At 44.4% G+C, this 22,146-nt stretch overlaps 2 protein-coding genes across 2 annotated transcripts; one reads left to right on the top strand and one right to left on the bottom strand.

Annotated features, from left to right (window-relative positions):
• Positions 1-9,976: 9,976 nt before the first annotated feature.
• Positions 9,977-12,802, top strand: LOC311530237 (ATP synthase subunit d, mitochondrial-like; the record flags this gene model as incomplete). The annotated part of the gene is made up of 5 exons (XM_084646702.1): positions 9,977-10,183; positions 10,461-10,532; positions 11,242-11,304; positions 11,455-11,599; positions 12,789-12,802. Exons 1-5 carry the CDS (start codon positions 10,160-10,162, stop codon positions 12,800-12,802), a joined length of 318 nt encoding a protein of 105 aa, XP_084502828.1. The 5' UTR covers positions 9,977-10,159.
• Positions 12,743-20,723, bottom strand: LOC311530411 (5-hydroxytryptamine receptor 3A-like). Its single transcript, XM_084646984.1, has 9 exons — positions 20,675-20,723; positions 20,241-20,398; positions 19,218-19,262; positions 19,016-19,125; positions 17,864-18,033; positions 15,944-16,104; positions 14,288-14,498; positions 13,835-14,002; positions 12,743-13,346 (listed from the first exon to the last, which is right to left on the bottom strand). Exons 1-9 carry the CDS (start codon positions 20,718-20,720, stop codon positions 13,099-13,101), a joined length of 1,317 nt encoding a protein of 438 aa, XP_084503110.1. The 5' UTR covers positions 20,721-20,723; the 3' UTR covers positions 12,743-13,098.
• Between the last annotated feature and the right edge of the window lie 1,423 nt (positions 20,724-22,146).

The raw sequence follows: 22,146 nt of genomic DNA, 5'->3' as shown, positions 1-22,146 counted from the left end.
CAAATTATTGTTAATGAATTGATGTTATGGGGCCAATGCTGTGGTAGGAATAATTTGCTTTAACCCCATCATATCACATCGTGTTCCCATTATGTCTCTGGCATTTAGGGCAGCAACGAAGCTCCTCCACTCCTGTCTGTTTCTGGCAAGTCTTTCAGTGGTTCCTCAGTTGTGCCCCAGGTTTCTCAGTCCAACTGCCACAGCTCTCTGCCATGTTGTTTTCGGGAGGCCTCGTTTTCGCTTTCCTTCAGGTGTCCATCTTAATGCTATTCTGGTGATGCAATCAGTTTCCATCCGAAGCACATGACCGATCCATCTCCAATGACTCCTAGCAATGATGGTGCTCAGATCCCCTTGGCTGCACTGAGTGAACAGGTCTTGGTTTGAGATTGTTTGGGGCCAAAAGATACGACGGATTTTTCTGAGGCGGGTTGTATGGAATGAAGATAGTTTGGACATGTCATGCTTTCTCATTCCCTAGCATTCTGCACTATAAAGTAGTGTTGAAAGTACACAGCTCTGATAAATCTTGAGTTTGGTTTTGGTGTTGTATTTTGATGATTTCCAGACTGTATTTAAGCTCCTGAAGGTGTTCCTGACTTTATTGATTTTGTTTTGGATGTCATCGCTTGTTCCACCATCCTGGCTGATGGCGCTATCCAAGTATGTGAATGTTTCTACGCTGGTGAGAACATGATCCTCTATCTGTACTGGTGATAGTGAGGTAATGTTAAAGGTCATGACAGCTGTCTTATTGCGGTTGATTTTCAATCCAATTTGCTGGCTGAACATGTTGAATCGAGTTGTTTTTTCTTGTATAGGGTGTTGGGTATGTGTTAGGAGAGCGAGATCATCTGCAAAGTCCAGGTCTTCAGGGGATGAGAAGGGTGTCCATTTAATACCTCTTGTCATATTACTGTTGTATGCCACCTTATCCAGTCAATGGCAATGTTGGAGAGGCTTGTAGACATGATACACCCTTGATGTACTCCTGTTTTGACTTCAGAACTGATCAACACTGTATGTAAAGTTGGAATAGAAGCTTTTGATTAAGTTGAGTTTACAGAGAGGGCTCCCATATGCCCACAGAATGTACCATAGGCTAGACCTGTGAATGCTGTCAAAAGCCCACTCAGTCTATGAAGTTTATGTAGAGTTGCCGTTGCCATTCTAAGCATTGTTCTATTATGTTTCATAGAGTGAAGATCTGCTCTGTGCATCCACGCCCTTTCCGAAAACCAGCTTGCTTTTTTCTTAGAATGCTATCAATTGCCTCTGATATACACTGGACTATGATCTTGCACAATATCTTGCTTGGCACAGATAAGTGTGATACCAAGCCAGTTATTACAATCACTGAGAATTCCTTCCTTTGGTATCTTCACTATAACCCCACTGGTCCACACATCTGGCACTTTTCCCCCTTTCTGATGTAAATAGAGGGGCCAGGATAGATGCTGCTAACTCAGGGCATGGCTATACTGGAAACTTCAAAGCGCTGTCACGGGAATGCTTCCCAGCAGCGCTTTGAAGTGCAAGTGTGATCGCACGCGAGCGCTAGGAGAGAGCTCTCCCAGTGCCCCTGGTACTCCACCTCCATGAGGGGATTAGCTCCGAGCTCTCGGAGCCTGTTTACACTAGCGCTTTAAAGTACTCTGACTTGCTGCGCTCAGGGGGGTGATTTTTCACACCCCTGAGCCAGCAAGTTATAGCGCTATAAAATATAAGTGTAGCCAAGCCCTCAGGATTTACCTTGAACACTTCTGCATTCAAGTTATCCTTGCCAGGAGCTTTCCCATTTTTTAAGGATTTGATGGCTTGAATGATCTCTTCCTTAGTTGTGGTGTTGTGTTGATATCAAGAACTTCTTCTGCCCCCCGGATGTTTGTTTCCTCTTTAGGTGGCTCCCTGTTCAGCAATTCTCTGAAATGTTCTGTCCAGCGCATTTCTTGTTCTTTTTCTGTTGTCAGTAGGTGGCCTTGTTTGTCCCTGATGAGAGTGTTTGTTGGTCTCTATCATTTACCACTGATAAGCTGCATCATTTTGGAGACAGTTCCTTGTTCACCATGAGAAGCTGCATCCTCTGCTTGTGTTGCCAGCTGATCAATATAATGTCATTTCTCTGCTCCCACAAGGCCTTTGACCTCCCAGTGTGCCTGGCGATACTGCTTGTGGTATTTATCCTTTAGCTTCTGGGATTTTGTGTCTAAAACTTTTTTCTTCAGAGCTCATCTGGTTTCTATGGCATTCCAAGTGCTGGGTGTAATCCACTCCTTTCTTCTCTTCTGCCTGTTGCCTAGACAGGCTTCACTACTCTGTTTATAGATTGTTGTTACTTTGTCCCAGTTCTTGCTGACCTCCTTGTGATTTTACATCCCATTTCTTCATGGAAATATTGTTGTGATATGAACATGGCATAACTGAGATATGTTTTATGCACGATGGGTCATGTAAGGTATCTTTGGAAAGGTTATGATTTGCTGAATGTGATTATCCAATTTGTAAAAAGAAAAGGAGTACTTGTGGCACCTTAGAGACTAACCAATTTATTTGAGCATAAGCTTTCATGAGCTACAGCTCACTTCATCGGATGCCTACTGTGGAAAGTGTAGAAGATCTTTTTATATACACACAAAGCATGAAAAAATACCTCCTCCCACCCCACTCTCTTGCTGCTAATAGCTTATCTAAAGTGATTACTCTCCTTACAATGTGTATGATAATCAAGTTGGGCCATTTTCAGCACAAATCCAGGTTTTCTCACCCCCCCCCCCCACACAAACCCACTCTCCTGCTGGTAATAGCTTATCTAAAGTGACCACTCTCCTTACAATGTGTATGATAATCAAGGTGGGCCATTTCCAGCACAAATCCAGGGTTTAACAAGAATGTCTGTGGGGGGGTAGGAAAAAAACAAGGGGAAATAGGTAACCTATTTCCCCTTGTTTTTTTCCTACTCCCCCCCCAGACTTTAGATAAGCTATTACCAGCAGGAGAGTGGGTTTGTGTGTGTGTAGGGGGTGTGTGTGTGTGTGAGAAAACCTGGATTTGTGCTGGAAATGGCCCAGCTTGATTATCATACACATTGTAAGGAGAGTAATCACTTTAGATAAGCTATTAGCAGCAGGAGAGTGGGGTGGGAGGAGGTATTTTTTCATGCTTTATGTGTATATAAAAAGATCTTCTACACTTTCCACAGTATGTATCCGATGAAGTGAGCTGTAGGTCACGAAAGCTTATGCTCAAATAAATTGGTTAGTCTCTAAGGTGCCACAAGTACTCCTTTTCTTTTTGCGAATACAGACTAACACAGCTGTTACTCTGAAACCTATCCAATTTGTATACATGTATCATGTCTGTATCTGAATATTGACTATGTAACAATTACAACTGTGTGTGTATTTGGGGGAACGCCCACCAGACAGCAGCCTCAATGGGCCATTAAGAAGAACAATAAGACTTGGCAGTTCCCCGGGGTTGCTGCTTTGACTGTACAGGGTCAGGTGATTGTGCCACCAGGTACTAGACACCCATCTTGGGCTTTCAGTGTTTTTCCATTAAGATGGGATGGGGGATCAGACTGGGAAACGAAAGATTCCCACCTTATGTTTAAGGCTGGGGAGTAAGTCAATCAGGACTCTTCTCCATTGCCTCCCCATCCAAGAAGGAAGATTGCTAAAAACACCTGAAGGGAAAGGCAGGATTAAGTCCAGGCTGAGATAGGGGTCCAGTCTGTAAAGACAAATAACTGGAACTCTAAGCTACAGAAACTCTGCAACCTGCCTAAAACAACATTTAGGGTGAGATATTACATTTTGTAACCTGTTTCTTGAGTGTATTAAGCTTAGTTTCTGTGTTTTGTTTTATTTGCTCAGTAATCTGCTTTGTTCTGTTTGCTATCCCTTATAATCACTTAAAATTTACCTTTTGTAGTTAATAAACTTATTTCTTGTTTAGTTCAAAACCCATTTTGTGCAATTCATATCATGGGGAGACAAAAAGCTGTGCATATCTCTTTCCACATTGAGGGAGAGGGCAAACTTTTATGAGCTTGCACTGTGCAGATCTTTCTATACAGAGCAAGACAATATTATTTTGGGTTTTATACCCCAAAGGAGGTGTGCACGTGAGTGCTGGCCATTCCCCTAGCTAAGCCCTCCCACACACAGCTGATTTCAGTCTGTGTCGGCAGCTGGGTGTGGCCTTACCTGTGTGTGTGCTGGAGAAGGCTTGAGAGCCTAGCACAGCAAGAACAGGGTGAGGAAACCCAGGCTGATGGAAAGGGCAGGCTCAGTGAGACCCCAGCACATCAGATGGCACCCCAAAAAGGGGGAGTCTAACCCGTCACCCTCCTCATCTGCATTCCCCTCCTCTTCATCAAGGTCTGCAAACACCTGAGACCTGTTCTTTAACTACAGAATGAAGGCTTTCTGTATTTTGGGGGGCTTGAGCTTGACAACATCATAACAGCTATGTCCTTCTTCTGGTGGACCCACACATCTCAGTTTTAGCTTGATGGAATCTGTCACAAGGTGGTGGTCACTGCCAACATCTGCTCCCCTTTTCACTTTCACATCTGTCAGTGAGCGTCGCCATTTGTCATTGATCATCATATGGTCTCTTATGTCTGCCATTTGGGGAACACCATGTCAGCTTGTGAATTTCACGATGTTGAATTAGGGTTCTGCTGATGACTAGGTTGTTCATATTGCCTCTCTCTGTTTTCATTCATGGTGCCACACCCATGTCTTCCCATTGCTCTGTTGTTGTTTGTGTTGTCCTTATCGACCTTGGCACTCAGGTCCGCCATGATGCTAGTTAGGTTGTGGCATGGTACTCTCTCTAACTCTGCCTGTAATGTAAGGTAGAATTTGTCTTTGCTTCTTCAACACTGTCATTTGTCAGAGCATAGCACTGAATCAGGGCAATATTATTGTGTTTCCCTTTCAGTTTGGCTCTCATAAGTCTGCTACTGATGGACTTCCACTCAAGCAGGGACTGCTTCACTCTCTTCTTCAAAAGGATGGCAACACCCTCATGGCGTTGTCTATCATCCCATCCAGAATACAGCAAAGTTTCTCCGGAGGCTGTTGTTAATCTTCCTGATCCCGTCTATCTGCTCTTGCTGACAGCTGTAGATGTGTCAGCTGTAGAGTCTCATCTTGCTGTGACCTGAGCTAGCTTCCCTGTTTCATACAATGTCCGTAAGTTCCAAAACCCAAGTCTGGTTTTTGTCTTGGTGTTGAGCACTTCAGTCTTCATGCTAGTGGCTTCCTTTCGACTTTCACCACTAATCCCATAGCCCCCAGGCAAAAAGCAAAAAACCCTTATGCAGAGAGAAAAAAGGAAGGATTCAGCCTCACAAAGTGTAATGCTAAAAGCTTTAGTCCTTTAAGGGCCAAATGTTGTGCATTTTTATGTGTCAGGTTTAAATCTGATCCCCCTCCACTGACCTGCATGGGTTTTCTCTGGAAATGGAGTCCCTCTAAGTTTTCACTGGTCTGACAGAGCATCGTTTGGGGCTACACAGCCCAGTTGAGATTCTCTTTTATCTCTCTGCATTCCTGTCCCCATATGTAGGCTGCTCGGGTCGGGGTGGGGGGGAATGAGTGACCCTGTGGTAGAAATTCTCCATTTTCTAAACCATCAGTCCTTTTACACATTCACTCCACCCTTATCTCTTTTACATTTTGTGGGGTGAACAGACAATTTCAGCACCTAGACATCATTCCCTAAAACTTCCTAGCCCTAATTCCCAGTGCGGGTTTGTCACTTCCCTTTATGTCACTTTCTTTATTTAAAAAATCCATCTAACTTCTACATGTCTACTGTGGTTGACCCCTGGGAGACTTTGGCAAGAGCTGGAGAAGCAACAGCAGGATATAGTTTCATCTCCAAAAGCGTTTAAGTCCATGGAGTTACATTAGGGGTGATTTGGCCGATGCATTATGTAGCCAATTAGTTCATTGTATCATTTAACTGTGTTATCTATTGTCATGGCAAACTCTTCTGTTAGTCCCTACGTAATCAATGTGTGATAAACAGATATAGGTTGTAGGTATAGGTAGAGATACAAGTAAGATAGCATCATAGGAGTGTGAGACTGATAAGCAGTTAAGTGTGATAAGTGCAGGCCCATCGATATGGGGGGGGGCAAAGGGGGCTATTGGCCAGGGGCCCAGGTGATTTAAAAGGGCTCAGAGGTCCCTGGCTGCTGCTGTGGTAGCCCCAGGCCCTTTTAAGTCACCTAGGTGGGCCGCAGGGCACATAGGTATGTGAGACCACTCTGGGCCCCATGTTTTGGGGGGCCCCACGGACCTGCGTGGTGGTCCCGGAAGTGACTTGGGCCCCGCCCCACCTAGGTACGGCTCTGGCCCTGGGGCCCGGAATTTCTGTTGGTAGGCCTGGATGAGTGTGTATTGCGTATATAAGTAAAGCAAGGCTGTAATATGCAAGGCCTACAGGCTAAGGTTTGTAAGAGTTTAGCTTAACCATGCTAGGCCTCAGACTTAAGGAGGCATGATATAAAGGTGACCTAGGACTAACCCTTTGCCAGTCAAGTTACAAGATTATGTAAAGAATGTGCCAATAGGTGACGGTCAGGGAAATATGCTGCCTGTACCTGTCTAGACCACAAGACACCTGACTGTAGCATTATGGAAAGTTCTTCTCTTACTGAAAGTATCTAGGTAAACACGTTTACCTAGATACTAAGGAGATGCTAATGAGACAAAGGGGGCAACCTATGAAAAGTGGAGCACCCCAAAATGTATGGGGTGTGAAAGTACAGAGGATGTAATGTTGTGAAGCTCTTTTCAAACCAGGAGCAGGGGAAAGAGAGCTGGCTGGCCGCCTGGGCTGTCAATCGCACAAAGAGACACTTGAGGGACTTTCTTTCCCTACAAAGCGTCCTGGGTAGGGAAGCCCTTTATAAATCAGCTTCCAGTTGAGAGTGAGAGAATTGCAGGAGGGAAGATCTGGTGGTGCACTCTAGGCTTGTTGGAGGTGTGTCATAGAAGGTATTCCTTGCTGGTGGGATTTATTTATTTAAAATAAATCCAGGCTTTTTTGTTTTTAAATTTGTCCAAAGTTGGTCTTGCTGCTGCACGCTGCCACAGGGGAATTGACCCCTGGTCTTCCATATCTCCGGTAAGTGCCCCAAGAACTAAGGATGGCTGTCTTTTGGCAGTCTTGTGACTGTAGCTCTTTGAAAACACTTGGGAACAAAATGTTCTGGGTTAAACATGTTTTGTTTGAACTGAAATAAAATTTTTTGATTCACTGACATTTTTCATGACTTTTGGATTTTGTTGTGAAAAGATAAAGTGCTGAAAAGATAACGTGTTTTCCACCCCCATCCCCCAATCTCTTGCTGTAACAACATCACCTAGCTCTAAAGTAGTATGAAGTTAACAGACTACCCTCCTGGTAAGAAAGTTACATGGTCTCTCAGTGCTGGCAGTTTATCCACCTTAGCTGCCTCTGCTTAAAGTGCCAGATGCGTCCTGACGTCCATTCTTCACCACCCGTCCGCTCCCTGCACTGTTTAGATTCCAGAGGCTTTGTGCCTTCACAACTGCCCGGCCCTGCTTCACTCGGTGCTGCTCTAACACACCCTTCCTGACGTACGATTCTCTGCATCCCCAATGCTTGTGCTTTGCAGGCTAAGCAAAGCTTAGAAACCCCAGAGGCTCATGACCCCAGATCCCTCTTATAAAACACACCCATCCAATACTAAAAAGGCCTGTGGAGGGGAGCTCTTCCTTAGGGGCTGTGGAGGGAGAGGATAGACTGGTTGTTAGTGAGACTTTGCAAAGCTCTCATGTGCCTGCCATGGTCCCCCTGACTGTCTCTGCATTCTCTGGTTTGTTGTTTGATGTGGACGATCCTTCCATGCTGGACACGGCTGTTCCTTCACTTGTTTATTGGCCGGCAAACACAGCTGGCTCTTATGCCTGTATGTCTGAGGTGTATGTCTGAGGTTCAACTGGGGATGTGTGTCTATATGTATGTAAATAGGCTCATACCCCACACTGTGTTATACCAATAAATTAAAAACCAGCAGGATCTTATTAAAGAGAAAAAGGCAAAATACCACATTTATTGTGAATACAGAAAGAATCATAGTAAGCAGTTAGTTATAGCTATAACATTCCATTCAATCTCATATTCATTCACACATTCATTTATACAAACACACACACACAGGTTCTGCAAGGTTGTTATCATAGTTACCAGCCTCAGAGTTGCTCATGCCAAACCACTGGCCAGGTGGCCTGGACATGAGGAGGGAGCAGGGCCTTGTCAGATGCTCATCTGATGCTCCTGGAAGTTGGTTTGCAGAATCAGACCCCAAAGTTCTCACTTTTTAGAGTCTATTTTCATAGGAATTTCTTCCTATGCCAGTCTATGGGAATTGCTGCTTCATGCTGTTGCTGAATCAATCAGCAGATAGCACATTCCTGACGGCTCCATGCTGCTAGATGTTATCTTGTTCTTTGGTTCTCCCATTCTTGAGGCTGCTGGGTGGATTCCAATCTGCCCCCTGGGGTCCTCTGGTTATTTCCACTTGACGCCTTCTTCAGCCGATGGACACTGGATTCTTAGGCGGCACCTCCCTGATCATTCAGTTATTATCCACACCAAGCATCCATCCACATACATCCTCTATCTCTATTTTAATCACAATTGTTAATACAACAAAAGGGGGGGGGAGTCTCTGGGTGCTGTTTCTGTTGTTAGAGTATTGCTTTGGGTCTCTCTCTCTCTGTGAATTGCTTTGAGAACAGACTCTGCAAGTTTCACACATAGAGGGAGAGAAACAGTATCAAAAACCAAGAGACCTCTTAATTAGTAATTCCCTGGAATTTAAACTATGGGGAATCAAACTCATTTGTGATTTTAATACAGAACTTTAATACGATCCAACAACCGGTGTATATAGAGAGAGTAAGGGCCACCACAGTGGAGCCAGGCTCTACGGCAGCCTCTGTAGCATTGCCCACCACGCAATCCTTTGCTTCTGTAGCCTATGGAGCCAAATCCTGCTCCTGTTAGGTCCTGGCAGAGCTCCCCAAGGGCGGGGACTCCACCCCCAGAATGACCATGTCTCTAACCCAGCTAGATCTTAGATGCTGAACTCCCTCGCTCAGCCCAGACCAGCAGGGGGGTGGGGGGGAAGGGTTCCACGTCTCAGCCCCTCACTATGCTGCATGGCCAGCCAGTGTGGGGATGAGCCTTGGTGCCCAGCCAGGGGTCTTTCCCCCATGGAGGCTGATCTAAAGGAATGGGAGCTGGGACTAGCCTTTTCTACTCTCCCCCATGGCCTGTGTGCCTTGGAAAAATGAAACTAGCCAAACAGCCCATGCATGGCTGAGCTTAAACTGAGAGCAGATGGAAAGGAGGGTGAGTCCCAGGAGCACCATAAACTGGTACATCATGGGCCAAATTCCACCCCAGTGCATTCCCCTCCCCCCCTTCAGGGAGTCAGTGTGGTAACAACCAAGGCATGAATTCGCTGGGCTAGGATGGTGCAACCTCACCCAGAAGAATCAAACCTCCCAGGGTGCATGTGTTGAATACCGACCCCCAGCTCCCAACAGCTGTATGGTGAACAAACCCTCAGCCATGTGGCTAAAAGGGCAGATTGGCTTTCAGAGCTTCTGGATGTCTGGTACACCGGTGCTGGAACTAGGGGTGCTCCTACACCCCCTGGCTTGAAGTGGTTTCCATGGTTATTATCTTTCTTTTTTTTTTTTAAACCCTTTGTCAGGCTTGCAAAACTGTAATGAAAACTAACCACCACATTCACAAACTCTCGTTGTCTGCGCCTACCAGTGTTCATGATGAAAAAACTGAGTATTGCACTTGCCCATCCAGCCAAAAAAAGAGAGAACCAAATGTAGGCGTGTAGAATTTTGTGTGGCTGCTTTATTGCCATTTCCCCCTTAATGAGGAGACTGAAAATACTGGCAACTAAAATGAGCATAGTTGCTACCCTGGGGCCTGATGATGGGCGGGGCAATGGAGACTGCAGAGTTGCTCGGTGTGGAACTCGCTATCAGCTGTTCTGCTCCACCTGTACAGGTTGACCTCCTTGCCAGAGAAGCCCCCCGCTATTGACTGGGTTTATTACAAGGCTGCAGTTGCTAAGGCTGGCATGGTGGATGAGTTTGAAAAGAAGGTGAGATTCTCGTCCTCAATTAGATGTTGCTGCTGATTTGAAATCCAAGTGGAGGCTGCTCATGTCTGATGTCAAAGACCCAGAACTGTGAACTTTTCCTCGAGCAGGCTGCTAGGTGAGGAAAGAGTATATGGTCAGAGCTTTCCTATTCTCTCCTGATTCCCAATATCCAAAGAGCACTAGTCTGGCTACTGGGGAAATATTCGCTCTGGGAGCATGCAGGGCTTCAACAGAATTGAGAGGCAACATGTTTAGAATTTATTTTTTGAATTTACAGTACAATGCTCTAGAGGTTCCTGAGCCTGTGGACACACAAACAGACAAGATAAATGCCCAGGAACAGGAAGCTGTAAGTATTTAAAAACTCTTCCCTGCCACATGGTTTCTCTTTGATCTTTGTAGTGGAATAGAATAATTCTGACTTGGAGTCTGCTGGTGGGTAATTAATTGTGCTGAAGTACAAGAGCTGCAAAGTCTGGGTTTGTGCATACAGGCAGCTTTTGAGCAAGAATAGGTTCTCTCTACCTATACATGACCACACTTGGGGATTTAGGGTCTGGGACTTGATTGCAGTTCAGCTTGCTCTTCTGGTGTAATAAACTTGAAATTAGTGTAAGACAAAGGCTGCCAAACCGATCCACTGAGGATCTTACTGGCATCTTGTCAGCAGCCCAAAGGATGCACCTAAGTTGCATAAAATAGGCCTGACTCCTTTTTAATGTGGAGCTGGAGTTCTTGGAGATTGCATGGGTCAAGATGGAGCATTGCATAGTGTGAATTCTATTCTATGGGCTCCTCCTCTGTGCAAAAGAGGAGGGTGGGTGTAACATAAACTCCAGGGGTTGTACTCAGGTTATTGAGGCTGGCAAATTCTCTGGCTAAAGACGTCAAGAGCTTGTACCTGTTTTATTTAAAACAGATGCTATTTTAAGGTCAGTGCCTCTTTAAGGAAGAAGTAAGATGAGAATGGTTAAAGTGAAACAGGATGAGAGTCACAGCTTCACTGCATTAAACAATCTAGAATTAATGGGCTCACCAAACCCTTTGTTCTCTTGCAGACTAAGAGTGCTGCTGAATATGTGCAGGCTTCTAAATCCCGTATTGTCCAGCATGAGAAACAGGTAGGTTTGACGGGTTCTACCCTGTGAATTTCATGTTTAAGGCAGTTTGGTATGAAACCTTGTTTTAATTTCTAATTGTACATCTAGTTTAATTTGAATGCTGGCTTACATCTGACTTTAACATTTTCTTGTCTCTCCTCCCACTCCAAGCTTGAGAAGTTCAGAACCATGATTCCATTTGATCAGATGACTTTTGAGGACTTGAATGAGGTCTTCCCTGAAACCAAACTGGACAAGGAGAAGTATCCATACTGGCCTATTGAAGACCTGCAAATCTGTCTGAAAGCAGTTTCTGGTGACTGTCAAAGTCTCAAGAATCTTTTAAATAAAGTAATTGTACAGGGCTTCAGCAATGTGTCTCATCTTGATCTCAAAACTAAAAGATTAAATCCACTAGGAGTTTTTGGATTTTTTTAAGTGGGTGATGAATGCTGTGAAATAAGCAGGCAATTGGTTTTGGGGGCTCTGCACTCTTTACAGGGTGGGGATAGTTCCTGAAGGAGGACAGGATTGAGTCTTCCAAGCAGGATGCCAAGCTTAGTGTTTGTAGAATACTCTCCCTGTTCTTGCTGTTCGGGTTAAACCCAAGGTTGTTCGGGTGACTGAGATAACAGTTCAGCGAACCAAATGACCAGCCCAGTTTCACTTTCCGCCCTTTTCTGTATTACAAGCGCAAGCATCTCTCTCTAACCTGTTCATGAGACACTCATTGGACCTGGTTACAAACCTGGCAAAACCTTACAAACCTCCACCAGCTTTTTTCCCCCACAGCCTCAGTGTGCCAGATGGGCTTGTGCCTCAGCACCTCTTATGCAGCTGTGCAATTAGCCCATGCTGCCACACCACGGCGTAGGAGAGGGCCACCCTGGCTGTAGAGGCAGGGATGTGGGAGGGCTTTTCCATCGCACGGCCAGATGAATATTAGGGACTGGTTACATGAACCCATCAAAGAACAGGCAGACATGCTGCTCTTGATCTAAAGGTCGTGTGTAGCATTCGGGAATGTAGGTAAATGAATAGGACAGCAGCTTCACAACACGCGCCTTCTGAGAGGAGTGTAAGATTCTACTTGGTAGGTTTCACCTTCAGCCAAAGCCGTGACCATTCTGGCGTTTGTTATTTCTGGGTGATCCAGGTCTCCCCTTAGTAATGTGCAGTACTAATAAGGCAAACACTTCCAGTGGTCTGCAAAAATCAGATACATGGTATGTTTATGTAAGACAGCATGTCTTGTGACCAGCACTAACTGGTTGGGATTTTTGCTATGGTAAATATACCTTTTCCTCTGGAGCTCATTATTTTCTTTTAAACTTGAATCCTGGGCTGTAGTTGGGGGTAGGAAGCCCTCCCTGTCCTGTTCCCTCCTTTGAGTTGATAGTGGTAGCCTGGACTCCAATGACAGCTGGAGGAGCCTGTCTCATCCCATCAAGACCCGCACTAATCTAGTCCATTGTGTTATTTCATGTTTGCTTTGTTCCCCCCAGATCTCCACGTGTAGTTCAGCACTTTTGAGAGGTACAGCTAAGATGACTTACACCTCCTCCAGTAATTCCCTGTCAGCTGGAACTGGCTCCATGAATGTATTTTATTCAGGTAACTTATTTGCTGATGGGATGCCCTAGGTGTACACATTGCTTTACAAAGCACTTGCAAGAACAAGGCTCCTGCCCTGCAGAGCTTGCACTGTTATTCAGACATGCAGTATACAGCTTAATTCAAGCATAAGAAGCAGGAAAACCTTTTTAGGGAGGAGGTTGAGGCAAGCAAGTATTAGAAAAGGCAATTAGCCCACATTTAACCACTCCATTGTACAATAATGATGATGATAAACAGAAGTGACAAAAGCAAATGACTGCAAAAAAGCACCTTATCCAGAACTAGCAGAGCTGACTCATACTCATGTAGCTCTGCCTGGGTCCCACTTCTCTGCCCTTCTGCATTGATTCTTCCCGTAAGCATGGGTAGTTCTATATTTCCCTTTCCAAGTGGGTTTGAATCCCTCCTCTCCTCTTGTCCCATGGCCATCTCAGTCAGCGAATCTCCTACAATGGGCAGAACAGCAGCCAAAAGTAAATATACATTAGGGGAAATTGTGGACAAGAGCTGAGGCCTGCATGATGCTAAACTTCACCTTATTTGCTTGATAGTTTTTATTAAAATTTCATACACTTTTCCATCAGAAAATCTCAGGGACTGTTCTCACTGAATGGGCTTGTGGGGCTGGCCAGAGTTGTTGGACTCTGTGTAGGGTTGGGTTTACAGCTGAGCCTCCATAAATAACAAAGGTGCAGCTCTTTTGTAGATATATGTTGCCTATATATATTTGATTCGTATAATATTTGCACCATAATGATATTGAGAGGTAGGTATCTTAACTGTGTGTGAATGTATGATCAGATGTGGCCTGAAACACAATGGACTTGGGTTCTAAGCCTGCTAGCATGATTGGTTTCCAGAGATAAGGGGCTCTCTACTGACAGAACCCTGACACTGGATACGGATATTCAAATGCAGGTAACCAAACACCAACCCTGCTTGCTTAGGAGGTTTCCGGATGTTGTTCTAGCTTGCTCGCGGCATCTCAGCAGTTTCATAGTCTTGAGGAAAGGGTGGAGGGGTTTCTTCTTCAGCTGCATTAATAGGCAGGTCTCCAATACACCCATAATCATTAGGACAAAGACACCTATGAAAAACATCACTGCAAAACAAGACCAAGACAATGTGCTTGATAAACTCTCTGCCCTTCCTTCCTCTAGATCCATGGTTCTTTCTACTGTGGGCTTCTGCTTAATAGAAGAAATATAGTGCCCCAATTCCAGAAACTGCTCTGAATAGGGACTTATAGTATTACATCTCTACTGCAGTGGCTACGTGTTCCTCTTCTTACTATCTCTGAATAGGCGACATGTTAGTATTCTGCTCTCTTCCTTACATCCAGTGCATGTTGAATATAAAGTGACTTTTACTCAATAAAGACAAGTACCTATTATGGGTGGGTCATCAGAAGAAGTGGGAAGAATGTCCTTAAGAATCAGAGCTAACACAGACTCTCCAATGATGAGTGACAGCTGGAAGCTGATGTTGTCCTCATAAGAGCTGCTGCTGAACAAAATAGTCATATCCAGTAAGTAGAGAGCACATGTTGGGAAGATAAGGTTCAAAACGTATAAAATGGGTCGTCTTTTCATGGAGATCTGGAGGGAACAAGACAAACATGAAATAACTGAATGGGCTGGAAAAGTGCTGATCTCAATGGGATGAGACAGACTCTTCCTCCCTTGTTTGGAGGTCAAGCTATCAACTCAAAGGAGGGAACTGGCCCCAGTGGACTTCCTATCCTCTGGTGTAGTCCATGCTTCAAGTGCCAGCCATAAATACTTGCTCCCTGTCCTCTAACTCCAATTTCCCCTCCTTTCATAATCTGACCCTTCTTCCACCTGTCCTGCAAACTCTTCCTTACCTGCCCATCTCTTTCTATCACCTACTTCCAGCCACTTCACCTAACCCCCTTTGCCCTCATTTTGGGTTGAGCCCTGTGTTCTTCTACCCACTCTTGCAATTTTCCTGCTGGTATTCTCTGTATGAATATTCATGCACATATGCCCACTGAATACATAGGCCCTCACTTGTCTGGTTTTTTTTCTTCTACTCCTCTAAACACACACATTGAAACTGGAGCGGACAAAAAGGTCCATCTAGTGCAATGAGCTGTCTCAGAGTGGCCTATACTAGATCTCAAAGGAAGATGAAACTGCCTTAGACCACATCCTCAGCTGGTATAATCAGGGTAGCTCCATTGATGTCATTGCAGCTATAACAATTTGTACCTACTGAGGATCTGGATCCATAACTGTGTAGTTCTATGTCATGAAGAATGTTTTTTGTTACCGGCTATGAAGGACTCCAGCGACTTGCCAGCTGGAGTATCTGACCCTATATGCTCCTATGAGAGCTGTACTGTCAAAGGTCATTTTGCTGAAGCACGATCTGGCTTGCACCGTAGACTGCTTTGGTTCCACCCTCTTTTGGCCTTCTCTCCTGCATTGTCAGGCGAGAGATGCTAGGAATGTGGCAATGGAACTAGCATGAGTTGTCTTGGGCACATGTGCTGCTGGATTTGTGAGACTGCAGTAATTCTCCCATTTAGACATGGGAGTTGCCTATTTTCCCCTATGAACTCCTTGTAGAACACAGCACTTGGTATGAGCAGTAGATCGTGCTCTTTCTTGATTTCGCTCTACAGATCTACATTGTAGGGGTCAGGCAGACGCTGCAGAGGTGACACATTCTGAGACCTCCATTTAGAGGTATGTAACTTTCATTTTTATCAGATCATTCTGTTTTGAGATTTCAGACTCCCACAAAGTTGCTAAGATAGCAATACTAACTCTTGGATGTAAGCAAATAATATACATCTCCCTGGACCTTTTGTTAAAATACCTGTACTTTATAAAGTGCTTTGCCTGGTGGGGAATGTGTATTTGTAATTGTGGGAGTTAGTCCTTTTAAAGATGACTAGATTTTCCTTGGGTTATGTTTTTAGTTTTTGTAGCTGAGCCCTGATGTTCTGAAGGGTGTGTTTATGATAAATCAATGAATGAAATATATATTGTGTGAAATACAACTGATGATGAAGTACCTCATAGATGATCCCAGTAAAGACTTTTTCCTCATCCTCTAGTCTGTATGGTATAATGTTTATGTTTGTGAACTTCCATTCTCCATTGGTCAAGTGATAAAGTTTGCTTTTTTTATTCACCTCATCTGTTGTCTGATTGGACCGGAGAATAACGTCTGTTGCTGTTTGAGCAAAGAAAGTGAGGACAGAGTGGTTTAAAGGTGGTTCCTTTCTTCATACAGGGAGTTCAAATCTGTTGCCATAGTCCAGGTGTGTATTCAGAAGGAAGGAAGAGAAGGTTAAGATCACCCACCCACCCACCCACGGTGGGAAAATTGCATCTCTTGCCCAAAACAGAACTAGTCATGTACTTGGAGCTTGAGTCTTACTCCAGGATAAACTGGCAATAACTTAATTGAAATCAATGGAGTTATACCAGTATGAGATCAGAATCCAGCCCAAAGGTCACTGCTTAAATGGGAACAAATGTCTGCTGACAGTAGGAATTTCATAACTCTATTGGTCTTGAATACTTGGTTAAATTCTGTCTCCTATCTTATGGCCTGGATCCAGATCCTATTGAAGTCAGTGGGAGTCTTTCCACTGATGCCAGTGAGCTTCAGATCAGGCACTGAGGGCTAGTCTACACTGAAGTCTATGCTAAAGCGCTGCTGTGGCAGCACTTTAATGGCCTTGTGTTGTTGCGGCGTCGCGCTGGGAGACCTCTCCCGGCGATCCAAAAAAGTCACCTCAGTGAGGTGGGGCACTGTTTACACTGGTGCTTTACAGCACTGAAACTTGCCGCGCTCAGGCGGGGGGAGGGGTCACTCCCCATAGCGAGAAAGCTGCAGCGCTGTTAATTGCCAGTGTAGACAAGCACATAGAGGAGCAGTTGGCAGTGGCTGTCTCTTTCCTGTGCTTCCATAAATACTTGGGAGTAGCTACTCTCTGGCCCTCTTCTGCACAGACTCACTACGGTGGCAATGGTGCAAATGGAGCATTTTCTTGGGAAAAATATCAAGGTCTTGATACTGAGATGGCTAGCCCCCTTCCCTGGAATGTTTCACTCCCAGATGTGAACTGGGCAGGGTTACTACTTGCAAAGAGTTTCCTCTTCAAATCGAGGCTGGCTGACTTTCTGGAAGAGCTGTTTTAGCCGAACACAAGTTATTGGGCTCAATTCAGGGGTAACTGGGTGACATTTAATGGCCTGTGACAGAAGGTCAGACTAGATGATCTAATGGTCCCTTCTGGCTTTAAAGTCTAGGAATGTCATGAAACATTTGATACCTTACTTTAACTAAACCAATTGCTTTTCAAGTGAAACTGAATTATTAGAATAGTTGTAGCTAAATGGAAACCTGTGCTATGCAAACAATAAAAGATCATACTTCAAAGTAAGTCTTGCCTCTCCGTTTCTGTGACTACCATAGGGATAAAATAAGAAAGCATGCAGCAGTTGAAAACTAGATCTAGTCTGGAACTCAAATCTCTGGGTAAGTCTGGATCCCATCCTGCAGCCCTTTCTCAGTCATGTGATTAGTCCTCTCAACTTCATCTCTTGGAGTTCTATTTTTAATCTAGATCCTCATGAACGTTTTAAGGACAAGACCTTGCAAACTCAAGTAATCCTTATTGCAGTCAGTGGGACTAGTCATTTGACTAAGTTGACCACTCCTGGGAATAAAGGCTTTACAGAGGCAGATCCTGGATGCTTCCAGAGATATACATACAGGAGACTCCACAGCGGGAGATGGTTCCATAGCCCACTTTCCCTCTTACATTGTAATTTTTTTTAAAAAACACAATGGACACTATTGAGTAGTGAACATAAAAATTCAATAGCCGAACAGACCTGTGATCCATCTAGTGCATTGACTAGTTGGGGACAGGGGCCAGCACCAGCCAATCCAGTCTAGTTGTGAATAAGAATGGAAATACCTGGATGATTAAATGAGAAGAGGCTTATGCTGCACATCTGGGTGTCAAATGGAAACTTGTGCATCTCCAGGTTGCACGTTATGGTCACCTGGTGCTGTTGGGTTGTGCTAATGATGCCGTTGTGAGTGATGGACAGAAAGGGCCTGCTGAGCGATTTCTCTTCATCCACTCTGAAGGAACCAATGATTGAACAACAATGAAAAGTAAAATGACAAAACGCTTATTGCAGTTCGAAGACAATATTTTATTTGCAAACTCGCTGTTAGTCTGACTTTGAACGGTCAGTGAATCTTACTACATACAACAGGAAACAGAAGAGAGAGGGTGAGTGACAGCGAGTAACAAGGGATGAGAGTTTTAAAACAAACAGGGGAGGACAAAAAGGCTGTGGGAGGAGACAGAAGAGACGGGAAGAGAGAAAGCAAGCAGAGAAAGTCTGAGGCGCAGAGAAGGGCTGATAACCCCCATCTACGCTAAGACTTGTAGTGGACCCCATTAGCGGGCTAGATGAGACAGGAAAGACATTCAAGGACATATGAACCACTTGCCGCATTGGACCAGGGACTGTTGGCCTAATTCTGATCTCACACAGCTTCCACCCCCTAACTATTGACTTTAGCTGAATTACTCCTGATTTCCACCATGTAAGTAAGAGCAGAATCAGGCCCTATGTCTTTATTTGTGTCTTGTGCAGTGCTGAGCACACAGCTGCTTCTTAACAAATAATCATGAATAATTAACCATTTAGGGACAATACCAAATATCACAGTACAGTGGGCATCTCCTGGACCTCCAGATTAAAAAGTGACAGGAGCCTCTAAAATATACTTTTGGAGTCTGTCTCCTTTTGATTGGCTTCCCTGCCTGTCAGATAGTTTTCCAATACCCTGCACATGTTCTCCTAGTGCCCCCTCACTTAGGGACTAAAAAACCCTGTTTTATTTAATGAATGTTTTCTTATTGTCATGAGATCAGTTAATTGATTCTTAGCTATTCCATCCCCCACCACCCAATTCATCCTGCAAAACCTTTGCTTATGGAGTAATCCTCACTCAGATGAGTTAGTCCCATTGATTTCAGTGGCTCCCATCATGTCCCTCATAATTACCCTTCTTACAGAAGCAAGTTGAAATCGGCCAAGGGGAGTCTTACTGTTCATAAATGATGATATATGGGGACCAAAATGTATCCACTGGCAGAACGAGGTTGGAAATGTTACAGAAATCCTGAGGATTCCAAGTCACAAAGACATTTTTCCACTTCTAGAGGAAAGAAAAATCACAAAATGGAAACAATTTCTGGACTCACAGCACACAGGAAATAGCTTTGATTTTACAGAAAAAAAATCTCTTACCATGGTAACTAAGAAATAGACAGTGACAGTTTGTAGCTTTTCAGTCTAGAGAAACAAAATGGAAAAGTGATTATCATGATTTCATTAACTTAGGCAGGTACCGAGCTTGGAGGCTGTTCAGCGTTTTTCTTATAATGATGGCGTTATGGGTGTCAGAGATATGAGAAAATCAGGGCAGGCCATTCATGTACTTTTCTTGGTCTTACAAACTGAGGAGTAGACTGGAAGGGTCAAGTTCAATGTTTGGAAAAAAAGAGTTGCCTGATAGAATACACCTGGCTATGCAAATCTGTGCTGGGACAGGATCCAGAGCAGTAGAATGAGACAAAAATTGCAACACGGCTCAGGGAAATTGAGCCTACAGAATTGATCCATGATGTATAAGGAGGGCAAAACCAAACAAGAATTACCAAGTCTCTCCTCACTCTCCCCCCAACTCCACTTTGCTGTAACACCAGCTAATATCGTGGGTTCCCTTTACCCAGGCTAAGCAGAGCTGTTTCCTTTGTAAGAGGTTTTTTTGGAGGAAACAGAAAAAGAGAGAAGTTCAGATGAAATGCAAATCAAGGGCCAAATTTCTGAGTATTCTTGGACAACTTTGTAGTGCTTTGGCAACACAGTGCAGCTTAACAGGCCAATTAAAAAGTGGATAGGAGGCTGCTAGGGAAATTAATCTTGCCCTGGACTTTGATCTTTTAGAGCTCATTTTAATGTGACCCCGTTCAACATGGGATGAGGACTAAAGCAATTTTAAATAACCCTCTCATTTGTGCAGATGTGACAAGCTATTTTCTCCTGGCACCTCCAACAAACATTGCTCTGGATTCTACTTTCAAACCACAGCCATAAAGGCTGGAGAAGAAGACCTTCACATCAGCAGCAGTAGCAGTGGAGTTACTCCCGATTTGTGCTGGTATGAATGAGAGAAGTCATTCACTCACTTTAGGATCATCAGCTGCCTCAGCTTTTCAATCTCCACAATATTTCCTACTATACAGAATAATAAAGAGTTTGTTTCCTTACCACTGAGAGGATGGACATCAATATAAATTGTACCTCCACTTTCAACGGCTCTTCCCAATTTTCCTTGGGTATTGTATGTAGTGCGGGTGCCTTTTCAGAGGAGATATTCAGATACTGAATAACATTATCGTACTTACAGAGCTGTTCTGGGGCAGCACCTGTGGAAATAAAATGAAAGTCTGGTTATGTCCAAATCATTTTATGAGAGCAATACTGAGCAGGATCTCAGCAAACACCACACAGCCAGCTTATGGAATGGGAATGCATCAGAGGATTAAAAGACATTGGGCTGTAGCTGCTAGAAAACCACTGTCAGATCTTTGTCCCCTTTCACACTGGCAGGACTAGGGTGCCCGTCTTAATCTTCCTCATACATGTATGAGAATATAAATTACTCAGCGGTTTTCCCCTGGTCCTACTCCAATTTAACTTACCTGTTGCCAAAGACAAAGTGAGAATAGTTAAGAATGTGTCCCACATCGTTCCCCTTTTCCTAATGAGGCAAATGATACAGCTGATGCTACAGCTAGTTGCCAGTGGCTAGCAGCTGAGGTGCCGGATGTGATTTGATATTAATCGGTGTAGGGAGGAAGCTTATATAAGTGAAGGCTTTTTTTTCTTTTTATGAAGAATTCCGTGATAATGGCTCAATGCACTCAGATGGCTCTGGGGATCAGCTCATGAAATTACCATTAATGGATCTGATATTACGGGACCAATGCTGTGGTAGAAATAGTTTGCTTTAACCCCATAGTCCCTCATGGAAGATATTGCTTCTTGTTGGGATTTATTTATTCAAAACAAATTGAGGCTTTTTTGTTTTTAAATTTGTCCAAAGTGGGTCTTGCTGCTTATTGGACAGATTTGCCGCTGCACTCTTCTACAAGGGAACTGAGCCCTGGTCTTCCATATCTCAGGCAAATTCTCTAAGAACTAAGGATGGCTGTCTTTTGGCAGTCTTGTGAATGTAGCCCTTTGAAAATGCTTGGGAACAAAATGTTCTGGGTTAAACATATTTTGTTTGATCTGAAATAAACTTTTTTGATTCACTGAAATTTTTCATGACTTTCAGATTGTTTTGAGGAAAAAAGCCCATTTTATCTTTTCAGCACTGCCAGCCAGCCGAAAAGTCAATCACTTTTAAAAACATCACCTACCTCTAAAGTTGTATGAAGTTAACAAACTACCTTCCTGGTAAGAAAGTTACATGGTCTCTCACTGCTGGCAGTTTATTCACCTTAGTTCCCTCTGCTTAAAGTGCCAGCCATATCCTGATGTCCATTCTTCACCGTTCTCTGCACTGTTTAGGCTCCATAGACTTGGCGCCTTCACGGCTGCCCAGCCCTGCTTTATTTGGTGCAGCTGTAAAGCTCAATCTTCCAGTCTTCAGATTCCCTGCATCCCCAACTTGTGTGCTTCACAGCCTACACAAAGCATAGGAACCCCAGAGGCTCATGACTCCAGATCCCTCTTATAAAACACACCCTTTCAAAAACTAAAAAGGCATGAGAAGAGGAGCTCTTAGGTGTTGTGGAGAGAGAGGCTAAAGTGGTAGTTAGTGAGACTTCGTGTCCAGCCAGGGCTGTCTTCCCCTGTAGAGGCTGATCTAAAGCGGGGGAGATGGGATCAGCCTTTTCTGCTCTCCACCATGGCCTGGAAAAGATGAAACTAGCCAAACAGCCCATGCATGGCTGAGGTTAAACTGAGCGCTGCTGGAAAGGAGGGTGAGTCCCAGGAGCACCATAAGGGCTGGTGCAAGAATGTTTCGTGCCCTAGGCGAAACTTCCACCTTGCGCACCACGCCCTCGGCCTGGGGAGCCATGCAGCAGCTCCCCGCCCCAGCTCACCTCTGCTCTGCCTCCTCCCCTGAGCACGCCACCCTGCTCTGCTTTTCTCCCTCCCAGAT

This window comes from Lepidochelys olivacea, assembly GCF_965140295.1.
Source record: "Lepidochelys olivacea isolate rLepOli2 genome assembly, chromosome: 14".
Taxonomy (NCBI): Eukaryota; Metazoa; Chordata; order Testudines; family Cheloniidae; genus Lepidochelys; species Lepidochelys olivacea.
Note: the sequence above shows the minus strand (reverse complement) of the source record. Positions and strands in the feature narration are given on the sequence as shown.